The 17,390-nt window shown below is 42.4% G+C and overlaps 1 protein-coding gene across 10 annotated transcripts in view; it reads left to right on the top strand.

The window, feature by feature from the left end:
• NSD3 (nuclear receptor binding SET domain protein 3) overlaps window positions 1–17,390 on the top strand; it is a 124,872-nt gene that overhangs the window by 15,667 nt on the left and 91,815 nt on the right. For all 10 annotated transcript variants that reach the window (XM_053269534.1, XM_053269537.1, XM_053269533.1 and 7 more), the window contains exon 2: window positions 13,505–14,226. In XM_053269534.1, coding sequence (XP_053125509.1) covers window positions 13,549–14,226 — 678 coding nt within the window. In that variant the 5' untranslated portion in view covers window positions 13,505–13,548. The remainder of the gene's footprint in view (window positions 1–13,504; window positions 14,227–17,390) is intronic.

Below are 17,390 nucleotides of genomic sequence, written 5' to 3'. Positions count from 1 at the left end.
GCTGTTTATTACTAGATATAAATTGATTCATTATTTTTCTGTAAGAGTACACTTAATAAGATGTGCAAAATAAAGCCATATAAAAATATGGTCCATAAAGTGATAAAGTTTTCCATAAAGTTGAACTAGAATACCCCCAAAAGGCGGAAAGCAGCAGTGGCATAATCAGAGTTCAATAAAAAGCAATTGGCCCATACCTGGGGAAGGCCTTGAGAGACAAACACGTGTTTACCTGCTGTTGAAAGGTATGTACCTTCCCAGGCAAGGAGTTCAGAAAACAGGGCCCAACACAGAAAAAAATGCTACTCTGTGCCCTGCTTGAGCTCACCTCCGCAAATGGTGCTGGACAGATCAAGGCTGCTTCTGCTGATTTCAAAGGATAGGAAGAAAGATGGGTGAAGGGGCTCCATAAGGCATGCAGAGCCCAGCAGTAATAGCCAGTACCTGAACGGTGCCTGGAAGCAAACTGGAAGCTGGAGTAGGTGAACTGAAATAGCAATAAACTCACTGCATCTTGTTCTTGTTGATAAACGAGCCAAGCATCCTGCACTAGCTGAAGCTTCTGAACCATCTTCTGTATTTCTAAATGTGGCTTTAGAGTGCTCTTTAGTAATATTTTAATGAATCTTGATGTATATTTGGGAGGAGTTTTGCTTTAGAAACTAAGCTTTATTTTTTTAAAAAAATTGCCACTCACTTTGCACTTTATTTGAGAGTTGCATATTATGCATATCTGATTTGTTGCTGCTACTCAGAACAATGCACATGATCCAGCCTAAGTTAGGCGCTTTGAGTCTTCTTGATTTCAGTACTGAGAACATTGGTTATGCTGGGTTTTAAAAGTGCTTAACATAGATTGAATCATGCTGAAGTGAGTACAGGGTTAAAGACTTTACAAGTTAAGTGGGTGCTTATTTTTGAGATAAGATTCATTGTGTGTGTTTTGGTAGTAACACCTTCAGCAAAAGTAAACATGGATTTCCCCCCGCCCTCTTTTTTTTTTTGGCCGGAGATTGAATGAGTAGAATGTAGTAGCATAGTAATGACCTGCTTTGGGAAATACATTATTCTGCAGGATTAAACATTCTGAAAATGGGTTTCTACTAGCATGTATGGTGGCGTTGGGATAATACAAAATTATGGTTACTGATCAGAGGGATGTAAAACTGCTTATGTATTTCTAAGACTGGCTGCATTCAAGTGTCATATTTCCAATGGGCCACATGTGTGCACTTCCCCTTCTCACACTCAGCTTAATAGAGCACTTCCCGGTTTGATCAAACCACATTTTGCTATTGTATCTGAACCAGTAAACCATGGTTTGATGGAGCTGTGCAAACCAAGATTGCAAATCATGCACACCTGGCTTTTCCCTAGTCCTCTAAACTCTGACTTGGAGGATCTTCCAAATGCAGCAAATGCAGTAGATATCGATGTTTCATTCCTAGTGCAAGGATCCTTCTGTAAAATCTCTGGATGTTATGCCCCAGTCACAAAACAGGATTCTGAAATTTATGGAACACATCAAGGCTACTGCAGTGGATCACACATTGTGTGAAAAAGGCAAGAGCTTATTAAAACGTTTAGCTTGACAGTTTGCTGGCTTGGCTTTTTGCAGTCTGTTTCTTGGGCATTTCAGTTAATATTATGCAAGGAACCATTCTTATAAAATCATTCATTCATTCATTCATTCATTCGATTTCTATACCACCCTTCCAAAATTGGCTCAGGGCAGTTTGAACCACCCTGAATGGCTCAGGGCAGTTTAAATATGTTTGAACTTTTCATGTTGTGTATAACTAGTGATGATGTTTATCATCGCTCTGTGTTGCAATATACCGTTGTAGTTTTGTAATAAGTTTCTTTGAGGTCAGAGGGGTTTTACTATGTTTTGCACAGTAGTTTGAAAATACAGTCATCAGTGGCAACCATAATTTCATTCTGGCAACTGCAGGAAAAGCTTCTAGCATACTTTACTTTGGAGGTATTCCTTTTTTTTTTTTTAAGCCATTGGCAGCAGAGTGAGGTCAAGAGTGCCTCTTTCAAGATGGTGCCAATGCTGAGATTTAACATCAGTGTTGGATTGGAGAGGAGGGTTTCAACAAACACAACCATTGCAAATTTCACTTCCGCTATAACCCTCCTTGTGTTAAGCTCATCCCCTTTCTAGTCTACTTGTACCATCAGAAGTCTCCCAGGTCCAAACAGGACCTAAGATCCTACAGCACACTTTACCTTGATGAGGCTATCAGTACTAACCTACCTTATAGGATTGTGATTAAGGATTACCGAGATGCTTTGAAACACGCACCCCCCCCCCCCCCAAGAAAGATAAATTCCTGCAGAGCAGTGTTTGTAATGAAAGTTACAGCTCAGCTGTACTGATAGTGGGTGCAGGTAACTAAAATACTTTATCAGGAATGTTAGGTGTGAGTCCATGCTAACTTGCTTTTATATTCATTCATGTTCTCCCTCTCTCCCCTTAAATCAGAAGGAATGGTACATGTTAGATTTTTTTTAAACTTTGATCTTTGAATTGAACACTCTATGAATCAGTTTACATGCAGAGAAGTGAGTTTTCTGTGGGGTGGGTGGGAATTGAGTTGGAGATTGTTTGGGGAGGGCGGGGGAATCCCATGATTTTTTCTCTTTTGCATAAAGGTTGGATTTAAAATTTCCCCAATTTCCCCCCCGATACTCTAAATAGATTATGATCTGATTTGGCATGTTAGATGACCTATATATTTAGTTTTTAATTTCCCATTTCAGTTTTTCAAGTGACTAAGTTGATTAATTGAAATATATTTGGAGGAATCAGTAAACAACTTAACGTGGTTTAAATGTTAATGCTGAAACAAATTCAAAGCTTTGTGGAAAGAAATTATTTTTATTGGAATATTCAAATATATATGCACTCACTTGCAGACTTCCTAAGGAATTAATTAATTATAATTTTGAAATTGCCAAGCTTGCCTAATATTGCATTGACATCCATTCATTGTTGATAATGATTTTTATGATACAATGAATTTTTAGAGACGGGAAAGTTACATTGAAACAAAATATGAGGAAATATTCAGAATTTTTCCACATTGCTGTTCGCATTTAACAGGAGTGGCACTATGGGAACGAACACTGTGTGTTTATTGCATTTGTATATCTGCTAAACAAAACAATTTCTTTAAGCAGTTTTCAAATAGGGATGTGCACGAACCTGTTTGGAAGCCTTTTTACGGGCCTCAAAACAGGTTCGAACACTTTGAATAGTTCGGTTTGAATAGTTTGGTGGAGGTGGGGTAACTTTTAAGTGTGGGGGAGGGTGAACTTAGCCCTCCCTCCGCTTCCTGCCCACACCAGCACTGACTGGAAAACTGGTCTGGTGGGGCGACAGCGTGCCTTCCTGCCGCCCTGTCTGTTCTTCAGACCAGAAGTAGGCGGAAGTAGCTCGCATGCGGTTATCCCACCTCCGCCGTCGAACCAGCCCCTCTGGTTTCATGCACATCCCTATTTTCAAAATAAAACAAACCATTAAAATATCAATTGAAACCGAACAGTGTAAAACATGGCTGCACAACTTCAGCCCTCCAGCTGTTTCTGGACTTCAGCTCCCATCAACCCTAGCCACAGTGCCAATAGTCTGGGCTGATGTGTTGCTTGCAAAGTTCCTCCTTCTCTTATGCTCTGCTTAGTTAAGAACAGCCCTGCTGGACCAGGCCCAAAGCCTATCTAATCCAGCATCCTGTTGGATAGTGGCCCACCAGATGCCCCTGAGAAGCCCACAGGTAAGAGGTGAGGGCATGCCCTTTCTCCTGTTTTGGCTCCCCTGCAACTGGTATTCAGAGGCATCTTGTCTCTGAGACTGGAGGTGGCCTATAGCCACGAGATTAGTAGCCATTGATAGACATGTCCTCCATGAATTTGTCCAAGCCCCTTTTAAAACCACCCATAAGAACAGCCCTGCTGGATCAGTTCCTGGTTAACAGTTTAATTTAAACCAACAAACTGCTTGCACTCTCCCTCCAAATTGAGATAAGGTCAAAGAAGAAGGCAGGCAACAATTCACAAGTAAAGAAGAGTACTAGACCTGAGTGTGCCTCTAGTAAAGATGGCAGAACTATCTTCACCAATTCTAAGGGTTGTTGAAGACAGAAATGCATCTGGGATTTGAAATGCATATAATGCTTTTGTATAAATTCTATTGTATATAGGATTGAAATTGTAATTATTTAATATATTTCATTACATAAAGCACCTTGATATTCCAGGAGAGTTGGTCTTGTGGTAGCAAGCATGAATTGTCCCCTTTGTAAAGCACGGTCTGCCTTGGTTTCTGTTTGAGGGCGAGACTACATGTGAGCACTGCAAGGTATTCCCCTTAAGGATAGGGTGATCGCTCTGTGGTCTTCTCGGTTGTGGCCCCTCAGCTTTGAAACACTCTCCCTGAAGAGCTTTGCCATGCTCCCTCCCTCAATGTTTTTTAAAAAAACAATTAAAAACACATCTTTTAAAAGAGACTTTTAAATATTATATCTGCTTCTGTCTGGTACGTTCCTTAGTTTTTATTGTCCTCAGTTTTTAGCTTTTTATTAATAACTTTTAATTTGAAACTTTTTAAAAAAAATCGTAATTTTAAAAATTGTTTTAGCCTGGTCTTTTAACTGGTTTAACTTTATTAATCCTTTATTTTACATTGTATATTTTATTAATGTTGTGAGCTGCCCCAAGCAGTAGTGTACTGGATATTTAAATTTAAATGTTTTAAATAAATACGTAGCTCGGTGGAAGTGCATCTGCATGTTTGCATGCAGAAGGTTACACGTTCACTCCCTGGCAGCATCTCCAGGTAGGGCTGGGAGAGACTCTTGCTTGTAATCTTGGCTGCTGCCAGTCAGTGTAGACAGTACTGAGCTATAGATGGACCAAAGGTCTGACTTTGAAGAAGGCAGCTTCCTATGTACATAGCTATTAAAAAGCATTTTGAGAGAGTAATGCCCAGATACAGTGACTGGTATCTCTCTCATTTCCTGTAACACTGTTTTCTATTGTAAGAAATATACAAAATGTTAGCCTCACCTCTGTTAATTTGGCCAATTTCTGAACTGATTTAATTTAGGGATTGCCTGGTTACAAGGGGGATTTGTATATGAGAAGTGAGAGTCTGGTGTATGTGGGTGTGATGGAGCAAGGCTGAGAGAGATCAGGATTCTTGTACCTGCGTTGGCCACTGAGATTTAGTGAAGAGATGAGAACAAAACTTGCTATTTACGTAAAGCTGGTTTGGGGCAGATGTTATGAAAGCCAAAGGAAATCCTGGGGAAAGAGTGAGCTTACTCAAGGTTTCTCCTAAGGCTAGCCTTTTGCTGATGCCACTTTCTTCACTTCCTCATATGTTTACATAGCCCACTGTGCTGCTCTGCTGCAGTGATGTTTATCTAGTCATATTTAAAAACATTATAAAGGCAGAGGGCAAACAACAAGGCCAGTCACAGCAGCAGTGTCCTTCCATTTTGTGAACCAACCTTCTGTTTTTCTTTTAAAACCCCTTTGGAGCCTGTGTGGGTTACCTCTCCTGTGCTGGAGTGCCTATCTAGCCAGATTAAAGGGGGTGTGTGTGTGCAAATGTCAGCACAGCTATCTTCCCCTGCAGCAAGACTAGATTCCATATCTGTCAGTTACAAGGGGGTGAGGGGATAAAGCATTCTTGATACTTAAAATGGTACTTGTGGGAGTATCAAGCAAAGGGTAAAATATAGTAGTGTCTCAGAGCATGATCTAAGGGCACATGATACAGCCACTTTGCTGAAGTTAAGCAGGTCTTGGTGAGGCCAGTGCTTGGATGGGAAACCCATGTATGTCATCTTGGGAGATGGTGTTGTAGCTGAGGGATATGGCATCTGCTTTGCTTGCAGAAGAGCCTTGGTTCAATCCCTGGTGGCATCTCCAGGTAGGACTGGGAAAGGCTCCTGCCTGAAAACCTGGATAAGCTGTTCCCAGTCCATGTAGACAATACTGAGCTACATGGACCAAAGGTCTGACTCGGTGTGAGGCTAACTATATTTCTGTGCATGCTTTAATTTATTTATTTAGCATATTTATATACCTTCTTATATATCTTTAGGTGGTATACATAATCCAAGTTTCAATGTAAAATTAAAACAAACAAAATACTTTCACAGAATACAAACAGTTCACAGAATAAAACAATTAAACAGTTTGAAATTAGTTTTAATTAAAAGCCCGAGAAAACAAGTGTTTTCCTTAAGGGCATTTTAAAAAGCAATCTGAGATAGAGCAGCTCTTATTTTGACAGGGAGCGCATTCCAGAGCCCTGGGATTGTGTAAAATCTCATTGACTTGGTTTTTGCAGAACTTTTATAGTTAAGCAATTTGAAATAGGGATGTGCAGTTCTATTCAACCTCAGATGGATTTGTGTTGAACCAGGTGATTTGGGGATTTGACTTTGAATCAAACCACCCTCAAAATAAAGGGCCTGATTTGGGGTCTAAGAGAATCACCCAAATTGATTTGGTTGATTCAAGTGCCATTTTCAGGCCTGTTTTTCCAGGGAGACCTGGTCTACCAATTGGAGTCAGTGGGTAGACCAGCCCTCCACTCCAGACTTAGAACATCTGCCCACTTTGGAGGACTGGTCTGACAGACACTAAGTCCATAGCGGAGAGCTGATAGACCAGTTCTCTGAGTTAGGCAGACACACCAAGTCGGGAGCAGAGTGCTGCTCTACCTGCTGACTGCAATTGATAGACCTGCTCTCCCAGGGAAAAAAGGCCTCAGAATGGTACTCGAGTCACCAATGAATCAATTGATGTTTTTGTTATTCGATTTGAGCTCAAATCAAATTGCAAAATTTGATTCATGTACACATCTAGTTTATATTGCTGGGAGGAAACACTGGAAAGGAATGAGAGGAGAAAATGAGTTAGGGAGGTATTGACCAGGGTAGTGTGGATTGGGGGTGCAGTAAAGTTTTAGGGTAGGGGGAGTGGTGTGTAATTAGGTTAGGGTGGTTTGTCTCCCCAGACAGTATGGTCAGTAGTGGGACGACAGTGTTAATTTGTGAGGTTGCAATATATATGGTGCTACTAGCAGTCACACTTGCCATTGGTACCACAGGATGGAACTCGGCCATCCACCCCAAGATATCTGCTAATCCTTATTAAAACGTCTTGGTTGTAATCTATGGACATTTGGTTTCAGCTGATCAACACTGCTGTATTGGAATGTCTCTTGAATAGAGCAAAAAACATGGTTAGATATTGCAATAATGGATCAATTTATAATCTTGCCGCTGGGACATTTTGTATCCCTTCAGGCCACACTTTATATCAGTAAGAAGTTAGTGACCCTTATTACAGAATGTTAAGAGTTCCTTTCCCTGTAACAACATTGAGGTACAGCATAACAGCCATGCTGCATTAGGCCTAAGGCCTATCTAGTCCAGCATCCTGTGTCCCACATGGCCTACCATTTGCCTCTGGGAAGCCCACAAGCATGAAATGAAGGCAGGGCATCTCTCTTACTGTTGCTCCCCTGCCACTGGTATTCAGAGGCATCCTGCTGGAGGTAGCCTATATAAATATCTACTAAACTAAATAACTATTTATTTAGTTATTTGTCATATTTTTATACCGCCTGATATGTACATCTCTAGGCGATGGACACAATTTAAAATATTTAAAAGTCACACATTAAAATACATGACAATAAAAACAATAGAATAAAATAATTATTAAAACAAGTTTTGGAAACTATTAAAATTAACTCTAAAGCCTGCAAAAAACAGGAGAGTCTTGAGGTTTTTTCTGAAAACAGAGAAGGAGATGCTCTTATTTCAGAAGGGAGCATATTCCAAAGTCCTGTGGCAGCTACAGAGAAAGCCCGGTCCTGGGTCGCCACCAGACAAGCCAGTGGTAACCATAACAGGACCTCTCCAGATGATCATAAACGGTGGCAGGGATTATGACAAAGGAGGTGCTCTCTTAAATAGCCTGTCCCAAGCCATTAAGGGCTTTATAGGTAATAACAGCATTTTGTGTTTCACCTGGAAACATATTGGCAGCCAGTGCAGTTCTTTCAAAACCAGTGTTATGTGGTCCCTTTGTGTTGTCCCAGAGACCAGTCTGGCTGCCGCGTTCTGTACCAGTTGTAGTTTCCGGACTACGTACAAAGGCAGCCTCACATAGAGCGCAGTACATTAGTTAAGCCTGGAGGTTACCAGCATATGTACCACTGTTTTAAGGCCTCTCACCTCTAGAAATGGACATAGCTGACATATCAACTGAAGCTGATAAAAAGTGCTCCTGGCCACCACTTCAACCTTAGAAAACAGAGAGAGCTTTGGGTCCAGGAGCACTCCCGAGCTATGTACTTGATCTTTCAGAGGGGGTGTAACCCCATCCAGAACAGGCAGGTGTAAACCAACTCTTGGGTTCCCACCCCCCCACCCCCTCCATCTTATTTGGATTCGACTCCAGCCCATTACTTCCTCCAGCTGATGACCACTGTAAAACACTGCCACCCAATCCCACCTCCATCAGGTGGTTCAGGAGGATACCATGGTCAATGATATTGAAAGCCGCAGAGAGATCCAAAAGGATCAGCAGAGTCACACTCCCTCTGTCACACTCCCTCTGTTGATAACCGCTTGGAGACAGTGTTCTCTCATTTTTTTTCATCTGTTTGCAGAATGAGTTTCGTTCTGGGTGGCAGTATCAAGGCAGTGTGTGTTCACACATGCATTCAGAATGGGACCTTCCTGATTAAACCTGAGCAGGATCTAAAATTAACTGAGCAGACATTTAAAAATGGTGTGAGTGTGCGTGCATGCACACTCCTTAGAGGGAACACTGCTTGGTGATCATCCATCAGGTCGACCAAGGCAGTCTTAACCCCATAGCCCACACAAAAGCCAGTTTGAATTGGGTCTAGATAATCTGCATCATCCAAAACTTCTTGGAGCTGAGAGGCCACCACCCACTCAACCACCTTGCCTAACCATAGAAGATTAGAAACAGGTCTTTAATTAGCTATCTCTGAAGGATTCAGTGTAGCTTTCTTCAAAAGCAGTCTAATAGGCTAGTGGCCATTGTTGGATCCGGCCTCCATGAATTTTCCTATGCCTCTTTTAAAATCATCCAAGCTGGTGGTCATCACCACATCCAGTGGAGAATTCCATAGATTAATTGTGTGCTGTGTGGAAAAAGTACTCAGTCCTAAATTTCTTAGCAATAAATTTCATAGGGTAACCCCTGGTTCTAGTGTTGTGAGTGAGGGAGGGAAATCTCTCTACCTTCACACCATGTGTAATTTTATAGACTTCTATCAAGTGTGCCCTTAGTTGTCTTTTTTCTAAACTAAAAAGCCCCAAACATTGTACCCTTGCCTCATTAAGGAAATCTTTTGGTTTCCCTCTTCTGTTCCTTTTCCAGTTCTACAATGTCCCTTCTGAGATGCAGTGACCAGAACTGTACACAATACTCTAATGTGACCACACCACCGATTTGTATAAGGGCATTATGATATTAGCTGTTTTATTTTCAACCCCATTACTAATGATGACAACATTTCCTAATAGTGACAACAGTCCTCCTCTGATTACGCTTTTAAAAAGTAATCTAATGAATTATTGCACCAAAGCACTCTGAATTTAGTTTCAGGTAATGGTCCTACATAATGTAAAAACACTATTAGCCATAACTAAGTACCATTTAAATAAATAAGAGAAGTTAGTTGTGACTGACTTCATTCCCATTAATTTCAGCCTGAGAGTAGGAGAAAAAGTGTTGACATCCTGAAAAGCTGAGTTTTTGAATACAAGCCAGAATTTTGTGTGTTTGGTATGGTCCATGATCAAAAGGTACCCTGCCCCCCTTCCTTCCTCCTTTCTTTGTTCTACAAACAGGAAGGTCAGGGCAATAGCTGAATAATTCTGCTTTTCCTGCTGCTGCATTTATTTATTTATTTATTTAATTTATACCCCGCCCAAACTTGCGTCTCTAGGTGGCTAACAACAATTAAAACACATAAAAAAATTAAAACAGTTAAACATATAACACATAAAAAAGTTAAAACAATACAATAATTTAAAAACTATAAAATTAACAAACAATATTTTTTAGTTAAAATCCTCAGAAGGCTTGGGTAAAAAGATGCGTTTTCAAATGTTTTTTAAAAATATAGCCAGAGATGGGGAGGATTGTAACTCAACAGGGAGAGCATTCCACAATCTTGGGGCAGCGACCGAGAAGGCCCGTCTCTGTGTGACCACCAAACGAGTTGGCGGTAACTGGAGACAGACCTCCTCAGATAACCTCAGTGGGCGGTGGGGTTCATAGCGAAGAAGATGCTCTCTTAAATACCCAGGGCCTAAGCCGTCTAGGGCTTTATAAGTTATAACTAGCACTTTTGCCCAGAAACCTATCGGCAGCCAGTGTAACTCCTTCAGCAAATTAGTAACGTCTCTCCGAGGTGACCCAGAGACCAACCTGGCTGCCGCATTCTGAACCAACTGAAGTTTTCGGACTATGTACAAAGGCAGCCCCACGTAGAGCGCATTACAGAAGTCAAGTCTGGCGGTTACCAACAAATGTACCACTGTTTTGAGGTCATTGATCTTGAGAAACGGACACAGCTGGCGTATCAGCCGAAGCTGATAGAAAGCACCCCTGTCCACTGCCTCAACCTGAGAAACCAAGGAAAGGTGTGGATCCAGGAGTACTCCCAGTCTGCAAACCTGTTCCTTTTGGGGAAGTGTGACCCCATCCAGAACAGGTAGATCAAAATCATCTCTGGAGTTCTGACCCCGCACAATAAGTACCTCCATCTTATCTGGATTCAGCTTCAGTTTATTCTCCCTCATCCAGCCCATTACTGCTTCCAGGCAGGCATTTAGGGAGGATATGCCATCACCTGAAGAAGTTGACATGGAGAAGTAGATCTGGGTGCCATCAGCGTACTGATAACACCCAGCTCCACATCCCCTGATGATCTCTCCCAGTGGTTTCATGTAGATGTTAAAAAGCATTGGAGAGAGTATGGAGCCTTGAGGGACACCATACTTAAGCTCAGATTTTGAAGAGCACGGATCTCCAATTGACGCCATCTGGAACCTGTCCGAGAGGTAGGAGCGGAACCACTGTAAAACAGTGTCTCCCACCCCCAACCCCCATAGATGCTCCAGAAGAATACTATGGTCGATAGTATCAAAAGCCGCCGAAAGGTCCAAAAGGATCAACAGAGTCACACTTCCTCTGTCAATTCCCAATTGGAGATTATCCATCAGGCCGACCAAGGCAGTCTCCACCCCATAGCCCACCCGAAAACCAGTTTGAAATGGGTCTAGATAATCAGTTTCCTCCAAAACTGTCTGAAGCTGAGAGGCCACGACCCTCTCAATTACCTTGCCAAGCCACGGGAGGTTGGTGACTGGCCTATAATTGCTCAACTCTGAGGGATCTAACGCAGGCTTCTTTAGAAGAGGTCTAATAATTGCCTCCTTAAGATAAGGAGGCATCCTGCCCTCCCTCAGAGAAGCATTTATTATTTCTACCAGGCCGCCTATAACAGCCTCCCTGCTAGATAGAATAAGCCATGTTGGACAAGGGTCAAGAGAACAAGTGGTAGGCCTCACCGCTCCAAGCAGCATCCTCAGGAGTCACAAACTGAAATTGATCTAGTTGAATCGTATAAGAGGAATTATTGGACACCTCCAGTTCAGACATCAAATTAATTGTGGAGTCTCCATCTAGGTTGGCCTGAATCCTAGAGATTTTGTCCGCGAAAAATTCATTAAACACATCACAGCGGGAGATGTGTAGGGGGAAAGAGAACTGTCCCCAGTTATGGCTTCCTACTAGAGCCACAGCTCCATTCCATTCCCCACGCTGCTTTTTACTCCTTGTAATAAAACAGATCTGAAAATGGAGGATCTCTTAATCTTCTCTTCTGCCTCTTTGCTAATGATATATAAATGGATTCTGATAGGCCTGGGTTCTAAAAAGGGTTTGCATGTAACCAAATGTGAAAATGAGTGCTGAAGCTGGTTTCAGACTAGCGGTTAACCTTGGTCTGCCAATGCATGTTTTAACCACAGTTAAGGTCGGTGGAAGGGGGAAGGTTTACACCAGAGTGTGTGGAGAGCCTGTAATCCTATCATTGATCAAGTCATAAAGGTTGTACACATGACCGTGGTCGCTCTGCCGCTTGCCGCAGTATACAAGTGGCGCCACAGCGAGCAGCAGAGCAGGGTGCTGGAGGAGAAAGTCCTCTGGCATCCCTTAATGCACCATGACAGGAGCACAGTGTATCAAAAGGTCCTCCCTCAGCCCTGCATTTTTGCCACCCAGCTCTGTGTATGTTCAGGCTACATGCAGCCCGAGCATACACATGATCCCTGCATCAGGATAAAGGGTGTGCTCATGCCCTTAACTGTGGGTAAAGGCTGGGGTGAAATGTTGGGTTGGGCGGGAGGGTATGCAGTTTTGGACTCAGGATTGAAGCCAGCTAGAAATGAGACCTTGGAATAGCAACATGTATTTTCACAACATTGATCGAGGGTAGGGGGATTGAGAAGCTATTCTGCTCCCTTAAGAACATAAGGCCTAGCAGATCATGCCAAAGACCCATCCGTTCCAGCCTCATACAGTGGTCCTGCATCTGGGAAGCCCACAAGTGGGAGGAAGAAGACAACCGCCCCTCCCTTTTGGTATTTCCCACCATCTGGTGTTCAGGTCCAGATAGATTAGCTCAATGATCGTGTAAAATAATTTGGCTAGTTTCTTTCCAAAAGGGCTTGTTCCATTTTGTATCCTCAAAAACGCAGCTTTGGGGACAGTATATAGGGGATATATACTAACCTGGTTGTTCTTTTCAGCACTACAAAATGTATTTGAAATATTCTTGTATCAAATCATTCCTAGAGATATCACCAGGGCTATGTGTGGTGGTTACCTGTTGACCGATAGGATGGTTGGCTTAGTGGAAAGGTTCCTTGAGTAGCTATTGTTGGTCAGCTGCAACAAAAACAGTGATGAGTCTTGTGGTACATTAAAGGGTAACAGATTTATTGTGGACACAGAAATACAAAGGGGGAAAATATGAAGAGTGGAATCCAAACAGCAAAGACTTGCAAAAGGTACAATTGTTGACATCTTTAGAAACTTAACAGAAATTCTAGAATTGTCATAGACTGCACTTCTTGCATTTTCTCCCAGCTGTTTACTATTTTTTCTTCTGTACCTATGTGCCTGCATGTATATAATCTGCAAACTGAAGATAACACTTCATGTTTCTGATGAAGCGGGCTCTTGTCCGTGAAGGGTCATGCCATAATAAATCTATTCGTCTTTGAAGGGCCCCAAGATCCTTTGTGTTTAACAGGGAGGGAAATTCTAGTTAAATCTACTTCCAAGCAACTGCTTCAGTTGCTTTATCATTTTTGGGGAATTTACACAGTCTACTTTATCTTCTCCTTGCTTTCTCTTTTAGGCCCTATGAGAAAAAGGGAAAGCTAAGGATGCTGGAGCAGAACAATGGATTTCTCCTTCTCTTTCATGCAAGGGATCATGGGAAACACAATTCAGCAACCACCTCAACTCATTGACTCGGCTAACAACCGCCAAGAGGATGCTTTTGATGCCAGCAGCGACATCACTGAAGATGGTAGACAGACGCCATATGAAGCTGCCCTTGCCTTGCAGCAAGGTTTTCAGTACCCTACACCAACAACAGAGGACCTTCCACCCCTCATTAATGGATTTCCACCAATCAGCATGTATGAACCCCAAGCCAAATACCAGTCATACAGTCAGTATCCCAATGGTTCAGCCAATGGGTTTGGCACAGTTAGAAACTTTAGTCCCCCAGAGTATTATCAAATGGAGAACTCTAACATAAGGCCACATGAAATTCTGGAAAAAACATCTCCCCCACAGCCACCACCTCCTTCTGTATCCCAGACGGTGATTCCAAAGAAGACTGGTTCACCAGAAATCAAATTAAAAATAACCAAAACTATCCAGAACGGCAGGGAATTGTTTGAGTCCTCTCTGTGTGGGGACCTTTTAAATGAAGTACAAGCAAGTGAGTATGCGAAGTCAAAACACGAAGGGAGAAAAGAGAAAAGGAAAAAAAGTAGCAAACATGACTCTTCCCACTCAGAAGAGCGTAAATCACGTAAAATTCCAAAACTAGAGCCAGAAGAACAAAATGTAAGTGGAATAAAAATTTGATTTCTCATTTCTTTTTCTCTGTGTTGTGGTATTCTAATTTTTTGTTTACACGCTAAAATGATTGTAGATTCTTTGACAAACATGCAGAAGAGCTCACCATTACAAATCCCATTGGGGTGGGGGGGAGATCATGGTGGATCATTTACTCTCGCTGTAAAGGAAATCTAAATTCTGCTTTTATAATAAAGCATGCAAATGATTGATTTGTCAGAGGCATTGTTCCCTCTAATAGGGATTCCTAGAGGTTGTTGACTACAACTCTCAGAATCCCCAAGCAAAAGCCATTGCAGCTGGGGATTCTGGGAGTTGTAGTCAACAACCTCTGGGAATCCCTGTTGGAGGGAACATTGGTCAGAGGCTTGAAATCCTGCCAGAGTTATGTTGTATTATTGATGGGATTAATGCATCTCTCACTGATATTACAGCTGAGTGAAATGACAGCTATTAAAGCTACACAAAGTTCCCCTTTAAGAGAAAGTTTGGTATCTTAAGAGAGGCAAGGAAGATCACATTAAACTTTGCTAGCAACTATTCATGGTCTTTTTCTCTCTCCAGTTTTTGAACACTTTTTTCAGAGTGTTCCTGCACCGGCTAACTGTGTTAGGAAGCCTTTTCTAATATTGTGAAGATATTTTCCATGTATAGTTTATGAAATATATCACAAGTTAGGCTAGTTACACACGACAAGAATTGTTGACTTTTATGCAAAAATTAGTAAATGTGGTTTACTGTTTGTTTTGAGAAAACGAAGAAGAAACTGATGCACAAAGCTATAGACGGCTGTCCTGAAGCACAGGGTAGATGTTCATGACTTGCCTGGGCAGAAGCTGGAGCACTGGCGGGCCATTCCATGTCATAGAATTGGGCCTGCATGCTTCTGACTGCTCTCCAGCTCAGTGGTTTATTCGCAAAACCACCACAAGGCATGGGTGAGGGTGGAACGGACTACATATGAACTGTTGTACTGGAATGGACATAGTGACACTCTTTCCCCCAAAACATTGCAGCTCCCTGCCTCATTTGTCTAATGTAGCTAAGCCTGTTGTTAGCAAAAGGCATCCTTCGGAACCAACACAACGTAATTACTTCATGTAGCACAAGGGTTCCCAGCAGGGGGTACTAGTACCACTAGAAGTACTTGGAGTCCTTTTCCCCCGTCTGGAGATCATCACATAGGGATCAAGTACTGAGCATGCTCAAGTTCCCCACTTAGGGATCGCTGACTTGAAGCCAATGCATCCGCAGCAATATGTCTGCTGTAGAAGGGAAGAGAGGAGGGTGAAACCCCTCTTCCTCTGCTCCTGATTGGCTGGCTGCATGTTGAAGCAGCCTGGCTGACAGGGCTGCAGAAAATTAGCACTGAGTACTCCCGTTGAAATGTATAGGACAAGTAAACTTGTCTCATTAAGACTGCTCATGACTAACTTAGTGTGGATGTGAGACAGTGATTATAGTACTCGGTCTCATAACATTAAGTGTGTGTGTGCATGCACATACACAATCTCTCCAGAGTACCTGAGCTGAAGGTTTGCAACAGAAGGGATGCTCTTCTTTATTTAAAAAAAAAAAAAGTTGGAAATCTCTGAATCTGGAGCTACAACTGGACTGCTTTTGATCTTGGGGTGTAGACAGGACAATCCAGAGATCAGTGGTGAGTAGTTCCACATTTCTTTAGTACTGTCCCGCTGTGGTTCTTTCTGTGTTCCGTTTTGCACACCCACACCACTGTTCAGTACTGCATGTCTGAGTCTGCTGGATGAGGACTGGAGTGAGATGCCATAAGTATACTGATGATTCCATACAATGCTGCCCGGCTTACCATGCCTTAGTCTGGTTTAGTGGGTAGAGAGTTAGACTTGGGAGACCTGGATTAGAGTCCCACCTATACCTTTGGCAAAACCTATAGGCTGGGTTCCAAAGACTTGTTTAGACTCACATCAGAGGCCTGTACCAACATCTAATGGCACAGCGAGGAAATGCTTGACTAACAAGCAGAAGGTTGCCCGTTCAAATCCCCACTGGTACTATATCGGGCAGCAGCAATATAGGAAGATGCTAAAAGGCATCATCTCATACTGCGCAGGCAAGGCAATGGTAAACCCCTCCTGTATTCTACCAAGAGAAAACCACAGGGCTTTGTGGGTGCCAGGAGTCAAATATGACGTGACAGCACACTCTACTTTACCAACTCCCTAGAATTTTTCCCTTCTGAACAGCTGACCACCACCCTGCCGTCTCACAGGCTCCTTTTGAAAATAACTACTCCCTCCATTTCAGAAGCTGTTTGCCATTTAGTCTGGGGAGTGGTTGTTCAGAGATAAACTTTGGGTCTTTCCAGATGGTGATTTATTCTGACATGGCCACTGATGGGCAATCTTGTGGGCAATCCAGATGATTTTGCACTTCCCATAACTTCCTTGTGTGATCTGCTTGCCAGTCTGTTTTAATGAAAACACCAGTGTGTTTTCATTACTCATTTCATTATTTTCATTACTACATCCCCTGCCCCCTTGACTTGACTTGGCCTCAGAAGGGGAAAATTTTGTGCAAGGAGGAGAGAAGTTGTTGCTTGTGTGGGTGGTGGCAAGGTTGGCTTACAAGGGTATGTCGCTGCATGCCCCCTCACTTCCACATCTGAATATACTTCTCTTCTGGGTTTTGCCTTTTACAAGTATTGCATTCCTTCAGCCCCTTCACTCTTGTTTTTTTTTTAATTGACTGTTTTTGTAGTTGTGCTTTTCCTTAGTTTTTCGGGAAAGGAGCCTTCCCCCTCCCAGCCTCCCCTAAGTCAGTCCTTCTCTTACGCTCTCTACCACTCAAAATGCTGGTGGCGGCGGCTGCTGCTGCTGCTCATCTTGATTCAGTGTTGCAACTAGGAGAACTCTAAACCACATCAAGAGGGCATTAGCAACTGTTTCATTGACTTCCTCTTCGCTGCAATCAGGGATTTAAGCGGCAAGAGTCAAGCCTCAGGACTAAAGTGTATGTTCATACATGCCCTAAGATATATATGCACAATTTTGTTTGTGGCATAGTGGCTTCAATGGGGTCTACCATATGTGCACTTTTTATCCTGTTCTGACAATAAACAACCCAAGTTATATGCATTTTAGTGACTTCTTGTTATAGTCTGCAGCTGAAGC

This window comes from Hemicordylus capensis, chromosome 8 (genome assembly GCF_027244095.1).
Source record: "Hemicordylus capensis ecotype Gifberg chromosome 8, rHemCap1.1.pri, whole genome shotgun sequence".
Classification (NCBI taxonomy): Eukaryota; Metazoa; Chordata; class Lepidosauria; order Squamata; family Cordylidae; genus Hemicordylus; species Hemicordylus capensis.
This window is presented reverse-complemented; position numbering and strand designations above follow the sequence as displayed.